At 38.2% G+C, this 14826-nt stretch overlaps 1 protein-coding gene across 1 annotated transcript in view; it reads right to left on the bottom strand.

Annotated features, from left to right (window-relative positions):
* cntnap2a (contactin associated protein 2a) overlaps positions 1-14826 on the bottom strand; it is a 269259-nt gene that overhangs the window by 45963 nt on the left and 208470 nt on the right. Inside the window, 1 exon segment of the mRNA XM_055151264.1 lies at positions 9443-9613. Coding sequence (XP_055007239.1) covers positions 9443-9613 — 171 coding nt within the window.

Here is a 14826-nt window from a genome sequence, read left to right as displayed (position 1 = left end):
AGCCAGCTTCAAAGCAAGATGTGGCCTTTTGGTTTTTATTTTGTCCGCGGGCATCGCGAATGGAAACTAAAGTGCCCTCGGAGCATGCGGCGCACCTCAGCCATTTGCATAGGCATGATGGATGTCATAAGTGTAAATGTGAGCGCTAATGTGAGCGCGGGAATGAGAAGAGGAGATGAGAGTGATGAGAGGAGAGGGAGAGAAAGAGGAAAGGATGAAGGGAATGAGAAGAGAAATGATGAGAGACAGAGAGGGGAGGGTAATGCGAGAGGGAGGGGAGAGGGTGATGAGAGTGAGAGGAGGGGTGAGAGTGAGAAAGAAGAACGGGAAGAAAGAAAGAACAGGAGAAAGAGAAAGAGAAGAGAGACAGAAGGAGGGGAAGGGAGAAAGAGAGGGCGGAGAGTGGAGAAGGAGAAGAGGAAAGAAAGGGCAGAGGAGAGGGGAGAAGAAGAGGGATGAGAAAGAGGAGAGAGAAGGAGAGGAGAGAGAGAAAGAGAGGTGGGAGGGACAGAGAGAAGGGAGGGGGAGAGAAGAAGGGAGATAGAGAAAGAGGAGAATGGGGAGAAAGAAAGAAAGAGACAGAGGAAGGAGAAAGGGAGAGAAGAAGAGAGAGGGAAGGGGAGAGGGAGAGAGGAGAGGGACGAGAAATAGAGAGGAGGGAGCAGAGAGAGAGAGGGGGGCAAAGAGAGAGAGAGGGAAGAAAAGGGAGAGAGAGAATGGGAGAGAAAGAAAAAAGAGAGAGAGGGAGACGGAGAGAGGGAGAAGGAGAGAGATAGAGAGAGAATGAGAGAGAGAAGGAGTGACAGAGAGAGAGAGAGAGAGAGAGAGAGAGAGAGAGAGAGCATCTTTGCATTAGAGACAATTGCCAGGGGATTTTAAGGACATTTAGTGTTTGTTTTTCAGAGTTAAATAGGCCGAGACTGGGGTGAAAGGAAAGGTTAAGTGTTTATTAGATGTGGTTTGCTGTAAAATAGTGAAGAAAACCACAAACAATGAATATTATTGTTTCAGAGCCAAACGCTGACAGCCCTACATTAATTAGAGTTTGTGAGAAAAGTCCCAAAGACATGCAATTCCAAAAGCGTCAACAATCACCACCTGCGAAACTGCCTTATATGAGGTTCAAGAAAGAGGAATCAACGCACAAAATAAGTCCAAACACGCACAAAACAATTTTAAAAAGACCACAGTCAAGACGCCTTTCTATTTGAAAGATATGTAGTATTTTTTCCACATTTGTTTTCATATTAAACTGGCGTCTGAAATGAGCAGCTCTTAAATGATGCTTACAGTGATGAACAGAATGAATAGAGAGCAGATTGTGTATGTCTTTAGTGGGTGATCAGTGCGGTGTGGGCGTGCATCTCTTATATAAACGTGTGCAGAACTTTAATGTTAGGATCCACAATGCTCAATCCTACTCCTCTTAACCACACCACCTCTCTGATGTTTGTCTCATTTGCTTTCTTATCCATTTTCATAACTTCTTGATCCAAGGGGAGACAAGCGTTTCTTTTAAAACAGCAAATGCCTATTGAACTACAGGAAATGTTAATGTGGACTCCTGCCGATGAGACTCCAGCGGGATTTAAAACATCTTTTGAAGACAGAAGAATCATGCCATGATATAAAAGATGTTTAAAAGTAATTTAATAATCTATTGCTACTGTTACTCCTCCAACTACTACTACTACTACTACTGCTCCTCCTATAACCACTACAACTACTACAACTACTACAACAACAACTATTACTACAACAACAACAAACTACTACTACTACTACTACTGCTCCTCCTATAACCACTACAACTACTACAACTACTACAACAACAACTATTACTACAACAACAACAACAACTACTACTACTACTACTACTACTACTACTGCTACTGCTACTACTAGAACTACTACTCTACAGCTCCTTTTACAACTTCTCCTCCTGCAACTAAAACTACTATAACTACTACTACAACTACTAGAACTATTACTAATACTGCTCCTCCTACAACTTCTACTTACCTACTACTACTACTACTACTCCCTACCTACCTACAAACTACTTACTGTTACTTACACTACTTACAACTACTACTACTACTACTACTACTACTACTGACTACTACTACTACTACTGCTGCTGCTGCTGCTGCTGCTACTACTACTACTATTACTACGACTACTCATTAGTTTTCTATTGTCTGGGCTCCTAGTTATATACTGATTAGCCATAACATTATTACTACTACTACTACAACCAGTACTACTCTTACTACTAAACACCTATTACAATTACTAATGATATCGCTAATGTTTAATTTTTATGAACTATTACTTATATGAGCATCTCTATTCCATTGCTACTTTCACTACTACTATTACAACCACTAACACCACTACTATTTCTACAATTACTACAACTACTACTACTAATACTGTTGGCCCACATCATTTTAGAAGTACAGGACACTGTATAAAATGCACTTTTGCATGCATGTCTCTTTAGGTTAAATGTCCAAATGACACCCCAGACATGCAGCGTGAAGTTTTCTGAGCTGGACAACCCGAGTAAACTTCATATTAAGTTTTGGGGTCTTCACTTTAGTATGACAGGGATACAATTTAATAGACCAGAGACTTTTAGCCGGGTTGCCAGAGCGAAAAATATTTATAAGCTTTGGGGCGAGACTTTGAGTAAAAATGCACTCAGCAAATGTTCCAAGTGACATTCAGAGCAGCCCAGAAGTCAAGCTTATGGTCCACTTTATCTGTTGTCAATCCTGTTAGCGGGATAGTCTATTCGGGACGGCTAGCGCTGAGTCTCTATCCAGCGCTAATTCATCCTATTAAGATTCAAAGACAGACTTGATAGCTCTGAGTCGCATAAGGTCAGACTACAAAGGTCACACTACAAAGGTGATAGTACATATGTGTGTATTTTGTGCTCGCGCTGCTGCTATTCCGAAGCTAATGTTAGTTATTTCATGGGCTGACTGGATTGTAGCAGATACAGTTTCTGCTCCGGCGAGAGGGCAGCGATTATGTGTGTGTTTATGTGTGTGCTCAGGGGCAAAATGCAAGAAAATAGCAAGGGAGACGACAGTGAAATTGATGTGGGGGCATTGTGGAGGCCCAGAGACACTCACGGGCACTGACTCGACTGCATATCTCCTCTGGCCTGATGTGGCTGTGACCAAACAGAGTACACGCTGTATCTAAAATGGGTTTGCTCTGGAAGTTTGAAAGACAATTGTCCTTTGGAAATGGGACAGCATTACTTTTCTATTGTCTGCGCTCCTAGCTGTATTATTCATAACATTATTATGGCTTATTTTTTAAAGGTGCACTGTGTAACTTTTCTGATATTTTGATTTCAAGATGTTTTTGATATCCTTAGAATGATCGACAGTAGAGCACTGAATGTATCTATGATCTCTGGAAGTTTGAAAGATTGAACAGCATTACTTCTGCTGTCTGGGCTCCTAACTACATACTCATTAGCCATAACATTATTACAGCTCTATGTAACTATTCTGACTGTGTAACTTTTCTGATGGAGGACCGTCTTGTCTCCATGGAGATATTATTGTGATGCCTGGAGACAAGCAGATGACTCCACCAGACCAAATTACAGGTAAGATCTGTCTGTGGAGAGATGACCCCACTCACACTAAGGTATTTCTGAGCAATAAAGACAGAGTATTCAGCAATAACATTTCTATCTCAGAAAACATCTCCTTTCAATATTGTAAATGTTTATGAGTGCATTTTAGGCAGGTATTCACATTGCATAGTGTATATAGTAGGGTTGGGCGGTAATACAGTATTACAGTATCCCATGGTATCAAAAAGTAGCAACGGTATCTACGGTTTCATTACCGTCATTAAAAACATCTGCAGCGCATAAGGACCTAATATAATATTATAATTTATTCATACCTAAATTTGTATGCTCAGCACAAACAAATGTGTGGTTGTATTTTCAATTTAATGCTATCATGATTTAAAACTAATAACAGTCTATAATGTTTCTATTAACTGCGTGGGGAGATGACATTCGATTAGTTTTGTTCCGTTGTCGCATGACGCTCATAAGGGAAACCAAGACAAGATGGCAAGTCAGCCCACAAGGGAGTTGCCCCCCCCCCAAATAAAAAAAGTTGTAATTCTACAATTTGCAGCATTTTGGATTCAGGCGCACATATGTTTACATTTTACAGAAATGAAACTTAAAACCGCATGGCTCATTTGCATAAACTATTAGCGCTCTTTGTGTCACTGATGCAGTTCAGTCTGTCGGACTAAAGGACACGACTCAGTGGCATATGACGGTTCTTTGACAGAGGATATGCGGCAGTCAGACGGTAAGTCTGTTCTGTGCATGTCTCGCGTTGGAGATGGTTCATGTAAAACTTTTCAGAGATTATAAGTTTGCAGGTCATACGCATAGACCATAAAGTGGTGCGGGTTCATAGCTTACCAAAGTTGTACTAAAACATGTTGTACTGGGGTCTACGGTATACCCCGGTAAAATCCTGAGAAGGTTTAACAGTATCAAAATTTGGATACCGCTCAGCCCTCATATATAGAACTATAGTATCAAGGCTAAAACTTTGTAGAGATTGGACTTTTTAAGCTGTTTGCAGGCCAGCTTGTGTCCTTAAAGCAATGTCTTCAGAAACCAATTTGGCTCCAAAATCATCTGTCGATTTTGTGTCTATTTACTGGTTCTGTCGCAGCAGGAAATGGTCAGCGAGGGCCCTTTGACACCGAATGCTCAAATCCTTTTCAATCCAAATGAAACGCAATTACTCTTGACAGCCCCAAAGCACCAGGGACCATCTCACAAAGGCCCTCAGTCTTTAAATTGAGGCGTGAGATTTTAACATTCTTCATCAGAGAGCGCCTGGACCGGACCGCTGGAGCATGATCACATGGGGCGCGCTGAATGACATGTCAATCATGCAGCTGTGAAAAGGGACCCAATAAGAAACTGGATCCAAAATGGCTGCCAATTTCACTGCTGGCACACCTCCTCCTAAAATTAGTTATTTTACCACTTCCAACTTCCTTTTCTGTATGTTCTGGTATTCAGGTATTTTAGTTTCAAGTTATATGTAACATTTTGAGGACTTTTTAGGATGCAATATTTCATTTTTAATTAATTAGTTAAAGGTGCATTGCATAACTTTTCTGGTGGAGGGTCTGTCAAATGTTGTTCTTCAAGGAGATGTTACTGGTTTATTTGGAATGTTTCTATATTCATGGAGACCAAACCAGACCAAGTTACAGGTCAGATCTGTGGAGAGGTAACCCTGCTCAGATTCAGAATTCCTGTTTTTCTAGGTATTTTTGAGCAATAAAACCACCTGAAATTGAATAAATGTGAAGTAGAGCTGTTTGAAAGCATACTATGGAACATTCCAGAGCAATGACATGTCCACAGAAACAAAAAAGTTACATATAGTGCACCTTTAATCGTTTTGATAACAGTCCTAATTTTACAAAATCATGAATTCAAGTTGTTGGTCCGGTCACAATAAGTACTATAACAACTCACTGTTCATATGAGATAGAAAAAAAACAATATTTTGAGATTTGTATAGTTATATTTACCATTTCTTTCCACTTATTTTTGTAGTATTAGTAGTTATTGCATCAGTAGCATAAAGAAGCAGTAATATTGTAGTTGATCATGGTATTTTCTGTTGTAATCTATAAAAGTGGGTTATAGTGACAAGTCTACAAGTTGTTAATATGCACTTGTAAATTCAAGTGTTTGAGAATAAGACTGCATCTAATTAATTGAAAAATTACACTGTCAATCAACTAAATGAACCGTGACTATTTTGATGAACAGATGGTTAGTTTAGGCTTGTCAGGAGTCTCAAATCATACTTGTGACAGCAGCTTATAGAATTGAAAAACACTGTCACATAAATAACCCGTTTTTGTCATAAATCAAAATAAATATTGCAGAATTAAATTAACTGGAATTAATGATGTTGCTTTGTTTTATTAACAAATCATTTTGTAAAGTTGTGAGGAAATCAGAGAGACAGTTTTGGAAATACTTTGGACATGTTGCTGAATGCAAAGGAGAAGTTAATAGACAGAACTATGGTAAGGTTAGATTTGGCAGGCGGGATATAAAAACAAATGCATGTACACAGGTAAAAGGGGGCATTTTAAAGGTCATATATTACACAAAATTACACAAAATTGATTCTTGTGAACTTTAAACCATGTTAAAATGTTGTTACTTCCTCAAAAAATGCCCGGAGTTGTGTTTTTTTTTTTTTCAGTCACAGATGTTTGAGTAACCCTGCATTATTAAACTGTCTACGTCTCCAAAGCTCAAAATGCTCTGTCCAACCTTGTGATGTCATGTAGCAATAGTTTTCAATTTAACAGCTAACTTCTAAATTTTGTTCAGCAGAGATTTGCAATTGCAGGTCTGATATTGTCCAAATGATTCTAGTGAAGGTGCATGAAGTTTAAAAACACAGAAGGTGGAACAGAGTGTTTTCCGTTTGAGAGAAGAACTCAGTCTAAATATACAGGATTTGTGTGTTAAACATGTGTGAATGAAACAAAACACAACTCCAGGTATGCTTTTGATGAGGAAAACATTATAACCTAGGACAGAAAAAAGCGTAATATAGGCCCTTTCAGTTCGATTGTGGACAAGAAGAGATTGCATAAAACAGACAAATGTAGATGCAGGAACAGTGCCAACAGCAACAGATACCATACTTAAACATTTAATTATGATATGAAGTCTACTACAAATACATGTGTAAATTTATGTTTTAACTTTTGCTGTGCAGTGTCTGTTTATATACTCATATAGATTTCACCATCACATTAAAATCACTTTAGCTGTCTTCCCATGCCATATAGATACATAATTAAGGTTTGTTTACGTTTCCTTGCAGTCTCATCTCAGGCTTGTCTGGCAATAACGCTCCCTCCCAAAGACCAATCACACTAAACCACATTATAGCACAATCTAAAGAGCCCAGTTTAGAAAAGCAACCAAAGTAGATTAGAAATTATCTGTCTCTAAAGAGATTAGAGGGTGGCACAATATCCCTGCAATGTAGATAAGTAGAGGCAGGGCTGTGGAGTAAATGAACTCACAACAAGTGCAACAGTGGACTGGGATGAGGAGGTTTTCACAATAAATGAACTGTTCAGCGGATATGGCTAACTGCATTTTGGGTCATTTTCACTCATAAAAGTTGAATGTTGTTGCTTTAACTGAAATAATAATGAGTTGCATCGGATCTGCTTTACCCATGGCAACGGAGCGATTGGCTGATTTCGGTGGTTACCTGGTTCGCACACTGAGCAGCTGTTGAAACTTTTTGAGCTCAGGTTTTAACATAATATGAAGGGATTTTAACTACTAAGAAGTGCAGCATGTGCATTTCAAAGGACAGAAGTAAGGGACTTTTGGAGCTTGTGAAATGAGCCAATTATTTTTCCTGTATTCATGGAGACTATGGGCATTTGAGATGCCACAGACTTTTTACTCCATATGTGGCGGAAGAGCTTTAGAGGAAATATTTTGAGTGAATGAACACAAGGGACTGCTGGTTTATGTAAAATGAACTGTTTGTTTTTCCCGTATTCATGGAGACTGTGCAAGAAGCTAGCTAAGGAGTTAACCATGGACACTGAGATGCTACAGGCTTTTTACACCATATGTGGCAGCAAATAACTTCCAAAGCAAATACTCCAAAAAATACCATTTCATCACCAACTGAAACACCAGAGTGGAGTAAGAAACCTTTCCTTTTGTATTCACTTGGCTCCTCTGAACACTGCTGTGATGTGGCCGGACCCAGAGGGGAAAAACTTTTGGCTCTTCCTCTCCTCAAACTGCCCTGACACAAGATCAGCTGACCCTACCTCACCAGTCCTCCTCTTAAACTGCACTGAGACCTTTGACTGAGACACAAAGCCGACTGAGAAGAGCAGTTGCAGCAAAACAGATTTAAAGGGACCATATTATATCTGTGTTATAATGTTTCCTCATTACAAACACGGAGTTGTGGCTTAAAGCTCTCAAGAGTCATTTTTGTGTTATATGGGACCTTTAACAGTTTATCAACTATTTATAATATTTGGAATAAGGATTACAAGTCAATTTAGTAAACATGGGGTGATAATGAAAATAATGATTGTACAAACACCAAACACCAATTAAGTTAAATAAATGATTGCTCAGTTTGACAACAATAAAAAAACAAAAAACTTTAACAGCAATCAGCATTTTTTATATTTTATAATCAGTTTATTTTTCATAATTTGAAACTCTATTTACAGGTTTACATATATTGTCACAAATCTGTATTTCCCACACTACTGAATGAGTACCTGACTGCATTTTGTCATTTATTAAAATGTCGATTTGGTAAAGTTGGGGTCATAATGAACGTAATTATTAAACATACACCAATTACCCTAAATAAATGATTGCTCTCTTTGCTGCAATCACCTGAAGTACTGCACCATAATCACCAAGGTAAACGCTGTGTCTGGAGTGTGTATTTGAACTACAAATACTATTAGCATTTAGCACACCTCATACAAGAGTGAGAAATGGGCTTATGTCCTTATGCAAACATTTTACAGGTATATTTGAGCTTCATCCGCAGTGCTCCATAAGAGACACCAGTTCAGACAGACTTGCATTGAGCTTTATAAAATTACAAAAAATGTGAATATTTATATGTATTGACTGATTAGAAGGAATTATTAATTTAGCTAAAATATCTGGATGTACTTTTGTTGGCAAGCTCAATCTATATTTAATTTAATCATTTATCCCTTCAGGGTTGTTCAGTAAAGAAGTTGAACATTGTATGCCCTTTCTGTCATGAGGAGACATATAGATGGACTAGAGTGGGTGTCTTGCCCAGGGACACAACTACAGTATGGGCTCTGGCTATGTTTAAACCAGCTAACCTCTGGTATGTTTCACTCTATGGCTCTAAAAGTTTCAAGAGTTTTGTTTAGTAAAATGAACAGTGATTAAAACTTGGAATACTTTGTTTTCTGGTGTAAAAAATAATATAAATAAAATAATAAATTAATAAATAAACTACTAAAAAAAGGTAAACTACTATCCAAGGAAGAGTCATTGTCTGAACATCTGATTTATAATTTGAAGTTAATGTAATTTATACAACATAACAAGTAATCTTTGGATAAATAATCCACTCAAAGATCCTACCATAAAAAGACAGAAGCCTTTAATCAGATCTGAAGGAGATGTCCATGGAACATGTTCAAATCATTTAATATCAACATAAAGCTTTTGTCACAGGACTCATTCAAGGTGCAATCCACCTCTTTTCCCAGAGTAATTGCTTTTTATATTTATTCATTTATTTTACATGCAAATGAGATAATGAAACCTGATGGCTCTTACATTTGAGTTCCAGTCGGATGAAGTCTGTATTGCCCAGGTTTTCCAGAAACACTCCATAGGGGGCGCTGGTCTTGAAATAGAAGGAGATGTCTGCGCTGGTCTCGCCTTGGAAAGTGGCAAAGTGCAGGTAGGATGATGGAGTGGTGAACGACGCTGCATTCCAGTAGTCAGCTGCAAAAACAATGACAAATAGATCCTGTTATCACAAAGCAAACAAGCAAACAGTACAATCAATGATGAGAGAGATTACATTTGGGTTGTATACTGTTATAAATGACCAGGCAGACTTTATTATTTGATTTGAAAGACCCACTATCCCATCTGGATAAAATGAGATCATCTCCAGTGTGTGGCTTGATAAAAATGAATGAATCACATCTGTCATGGTTCAAAATTAATAATAATTTACTTATTGTACTCAAATCAGTGAACAAAAAAAAAGTACTGCCAACAAAAAGTAAGCACATTGTAAATTTTAACATTACTAGTAACATTTCATATAACTACTTTTTACCAAGGCTTGCTACAAATAATTACTACACCTACTCATTGTCAATAAATGAGAGTTCCGTATTTGGAATTCATAGTATCCAAAGAGCCAATCAGGAATGAGAGTGTCAAAGGTAATGGCTCTTCCCACCCACACCGATGGTTTAACAGGGAACGGGCGCTTAGCAACGCTGTCAATCAAACCTGTTCCTAACTCTAGTCGAAGGGACCTTGGGGAAATAACCTGATTTATCGGTTATTAATGTTCATAAGTTGATTTACAGAGAAAATAGCAAAATAAAAACACCATGCAGGTTCAAGTAGAGCAGGTTAATAGGAACATTTTAAGACATAAACAAAACATTACGAGCCTGACAGCAGCAGTTACAGAGAGAGGGGCAATGAATTTTCAATAGAAAGTCCATTGGAAAGAACACTGGTCAGAGATTCATCAACATCTACAAAATGTTTTTTCATTTGTTTTCCCCCTGTCATTTGAAGCCTTGTATCTTGGTAAGTTAGTATTAGACGGCTTTAACAACACAAACAAGAGATTACTCTATATTCTCTTGGCAGCATGTAAAAAGGCAATAACAAGGAAGTGGCTTAAACCTGAGTGACCAACAATTGAGAACTGGACTGATAGTCTGAAGGTTTCATTTTTATTGAAAGTGCAACTAGATTTATTTTACAAGATGTGGTCTAAATGGAAGGAGTATGTAAAGCCGGTGAGATCAGACTTCATATAAAACTACTTCATATTTGCAGTGTTTTGTTAATTTTGTGAAAGAGGTTCCCTGGTCCCCTGAGTTTTTATATGTTTTTAAAAATGCAAAAGCAGGAACGTGTGATTTTATTCTACACTAATGCAATGTATAATCTGCTTTTTCAATAAAAGGTAAATTTGAAAAAAGAAAGTCAATTGGAGGCAGAGTTGATGGAGTCAGAAGCAAGTGCATGCTCACTTCCTATTTTTTTTTGACAGGTTTATTTGTTCCTGCATTACTACTAATTATACTGTACTGTATTCTGAAAAAGACTGGGAAAAAAATTGACACAAAACTGAAAATACAACTAAAATACACTTCAAAATCTTCCGATATAATACCACAACACAACAAATTCTTGGGATTTCTAGCATAGATTTTTGTGTACTTTCTCTATTAATCCAGACTTGGAAGTGACACAAAAAGTACTCAGGTTCATTATATTCCATCTCCATTGAATAATAAGAAGATATCTGGAAATCAATCTTTCTCACTTTCTAAGAGGACAGGGCTAGAAAATGTAGTGTCTTTTTGCGGACAACTTTTCTAATGACTTTTGAATGAAGCGCGACCGTCGGGCCCTAATGAAGACAAAGTGAGTGAATGCTAAACAGCTGCAGATGAATTATCAGACTATGGCTCTGTCGCTGTCTCCTCCGTCCCCTCACCGAGTCTCCACCATCACTCAGGAATGATGGAGAGCCTGGTGAGAAAGGAGGAGAAAAGGCCAAATCGTTGAACCGAATATTGAAAGAGTGGTGAAGGAGAGAGATAGAGAAAGCGAAAAAGAAAGAGAGAGAGAGAAGTGCCATGTCTCGAAGAGGGCAGTTAGCGCTGGGGGATGCAGAGGGGCTCGGGGCAAGTGCAGGGCAAAAGGAGATCTGGAGGTGGAGAGAGATGTGATATCAATATTATTTCTCTTAAAGGTCAGAGCAACAGGCACACAGTTTATACTATACTTTATAGCGAATTCTAAATCTGTACATATCTAAAATAACTGGTTAAATTATTGAACACAGCAGCAATTAAAAGCCTGGTGTATATCAATACTTTCAAAGCACGTTTCAAAATGATGAGAAAACGTAGTTCAAGGTAAGGATATTGATTGCCCACGAAACAGTTCAAAGTTACTGCACATTAAAGTACAGCTAAAATATTAATACAGATCATTGTGCGTGATCTAGTTTTCTACAGTATTTCCTTATGTACTACTTGTTGCTTTTTAAAATGACTGAACAAACTAATCATAAAAAGAGACAGAAAGACTATTAGTATTATCCGTATGTTTTTAGATGCTCGATCTCCCAGAAGATGTTCAAACTGACTGTACGTTTTATCTTTAAATAATGGGATTAAGATGTAATTAAAATTGAAGATATTCACCAATAACTTGAAAACATTGATTTTCCTTTTTGAAACGTGTTTTTGTTATCTTACTTTACAGTAACTATATCTATATAACAATTTCTTGCGGAGGGCACAGGACGGATGAGGATATGTAAAGGTGACACCAAGATCATTAGTCTAAAGGTCAGAGTAACAAACATGAACTACGAGCTAACTTCAAAATACTCACTGCACGTTTTAATAATTGAACAAAGCATAAATTAGCTGCGCTCTGTCAATATTAACAACATCAAACCAAGCATGTAAAAATCTTTAATACACACATTCTTGTACATTAAAGTCAATTTCAAAGGGGGCTTTCAAGTGCAGCCTATAAGCCCACATATGCAAATGGCGGTGGTCTCTGTAGCTAGTAATGCTGTGGAATGCAGTCCAAGTCCATGTGAAGTGACCAAACAGAGGCGTAGTACGAGTGTGTGTGGTATCCTGGTATGAGGAGATAACAGTTCCCTAATGATAGCTCCGAGCCCCTCCTCCTCATAGTCAGAGCCTCGTCTGGTCACTGAGGAATAGGCGGATACAAGCCAACAACACACAGCTGATGCGAGCTTTGTGATTTCTGTCTTTGAAGTTTATTTCTTTATTGAAGGGAGAGTAAAAAGAATGGAAAGGAAATGTGTATGAAGTCTGATACTGCTGTAAATGTTGTGTACATTATTGTAAACTTCAGCTAAAACCAAGCAGCTATCCACTACAAATATAAGTTGGGCAACCTTTGATATTTCAGAATGAGAAGCAAACAAGTATAAATTGAAGAAAAGGGTGTCATGTAGTTCAAAGTTAAACGGAACTTTTAGCCTGGTTGTCACCTGTTTGGCACAATCGTTGTTGGTTTGCCAGGAATATTCAACAGTCATTGTTTTAAAGTTTCTCCATGGAAACAAGCAAGTGACGTCTTCAGGCCAAGTTATGGGACAGATCTGTGGAGAGGCAGACCCGCTCATAGGAAAAATGTATGAGTTCAAGATCATTTTAGAAATGAAAACAACCATAATACAATAAATTGCATTGAATTCTGGTTAAATAATTAATCTCTATAGAGACAAGAGCAGTCCCTCCACCTAAGGGCCTGTTTACATGAGAACGATTGTGGGTAAAAACAGCAAAATATTTTATCAGAAGAGCTTTTCGTTTAGATGGTGACAGTGTTTTGGGGCTTAAAAATGCAAAAAATCGGAAAACAACCGGCAGAGTGGAAAAGTTGAATATGCTCCGCCGTAGCGTTTCCGTCTACACTGCCCAAGACGCAAAACTCTGGTTAGATCTGCTCACGTTGTGTATGCGTTTACGTCACATACATTACCACCTAGTCGCCTGGCATGCATACCAAATCAAATTCAACACACTTTCGCATCACCGAATGCACGCAGATTTCCTCCCAAAAAAGCTTGTCTAAACGCAGAATAAAAAGTGAAGACGCAACGCCACTTTTGTGTCTTCTGTTCAGACCGTCATCATATAAACACAGCCTAAGAAAGTTACACCTTTAAGTTACAGGTCCACTACCTTCCTGTCTCCATGCCAATGTATTGCTTTGCCTGGAATGTTCCATGGTATGACATTAAACATATTCATAAGCATTTATTCATTATGTATGTTTCTACTGCTAAAAATACAATAATTTCTTTAGTGAATAGGGGTGACTCTCCACAGATCTGAACTGTAATGTAGCTGTGATAAGCAGGTAATGGACCCTGCACTGGAATTGTTATGTAGTGTACCTTTAAATACTTTTCTAGGTTTTTATCCAGTGAGGAAATCTATCTTTTTAATTTTTTTCTTCATTTTTACATGCTTTCACTATGTAGATCTAAATATTCTCCCCCCTGGTCTTGGTGGAACATTTTTAAAGAAGTCAACAGTTGGTGGTGGCACTTAAACCATCAGTATCAGTCTCCTTTGACTTGTCTAAAAATGAAGGACAGTTTCTGAGAGATTTGCTCTAAATTGCCAAACCACAGAGTGATAAGAGGGGCAGGGGAGAGGGTCTGGTGGACAGCTCCAAAAATTAAGGCTTGAAAGTGAGCCCAGAGAGTTGGACAGGAAAACTGAGAATGCCGAGCGTAAACCCCAGGCTTTTGCTTCTGCCAGATCCACAGATGTAACTAGTTTGGCTTGGTGCTGCTCCACAGTTATAACTCCCATATTGAACTGTTTATCAAGCAAATGTTTTTCTTAGTCATAACTGCCATTCCCAAACTAAACCCCAGTAAACCCAGTGATGCCTTGATGCTTCTGAGCAATTCAAATTTGTTTTATCCCTCAGATTTCATTATCCAAGTTCGACCAAATAATCGTTATGTGGGACCACCTGCTCCACAGAATAGGATGGCTGTCTTCTGAGCCAGTTTGTTTATGCATGACGATAAAGTTCAGTTTGTAATAAAGCAAATGTTATTCTCGTAAACTGGTTTATGACTTGTACTTGTTCCAATAAGCTATGAGAGATGCTCAGAGCATAGAAGTATGTCTATGGTAAATATCTATTCATAGCCAAGATGAGTAAGGACTCAGCGAGGCTGAAGTGGGGGAGTTTTACGACAACAAAGGATTTTTTTGTTTGTTGGCATCTATTTTGTCATGTGTTTATTTGTATGTATTCTTGGTTGAAGTGGTCACAATTGTGAAAGAAGTAGCCTACTCTATTTTGTTCTCTACTATTGATGTTCTAGATGAAAACTATACTGTAGCCTTTTATGCTTCAGCAGGTCCAAACGCAGA

This window comes from Boleophthalmus pectinirostris, unplaced genomic scaffold (assembly GCF_026225935.1).
Source record: "Boleophthalmus pectinirostris isolate CB_2022bp ecotype Guang Dong unplaced genomic scaffold, ASM2622593v1 HiC_scaffold_15, whole genome shotgun sequence".
NCBI lineage: Eukaryota > Metazoa > Chordata > Actinopteri > Gobiiformes > Gobiidae > Boleophthalmus > Boleophthalmus pectinirostris.
The sequence above is the reverse complement of the archived record's forward strand: the minus strand, read 5'-3'. Positions and strand labels throughout refer to the sequence as shown.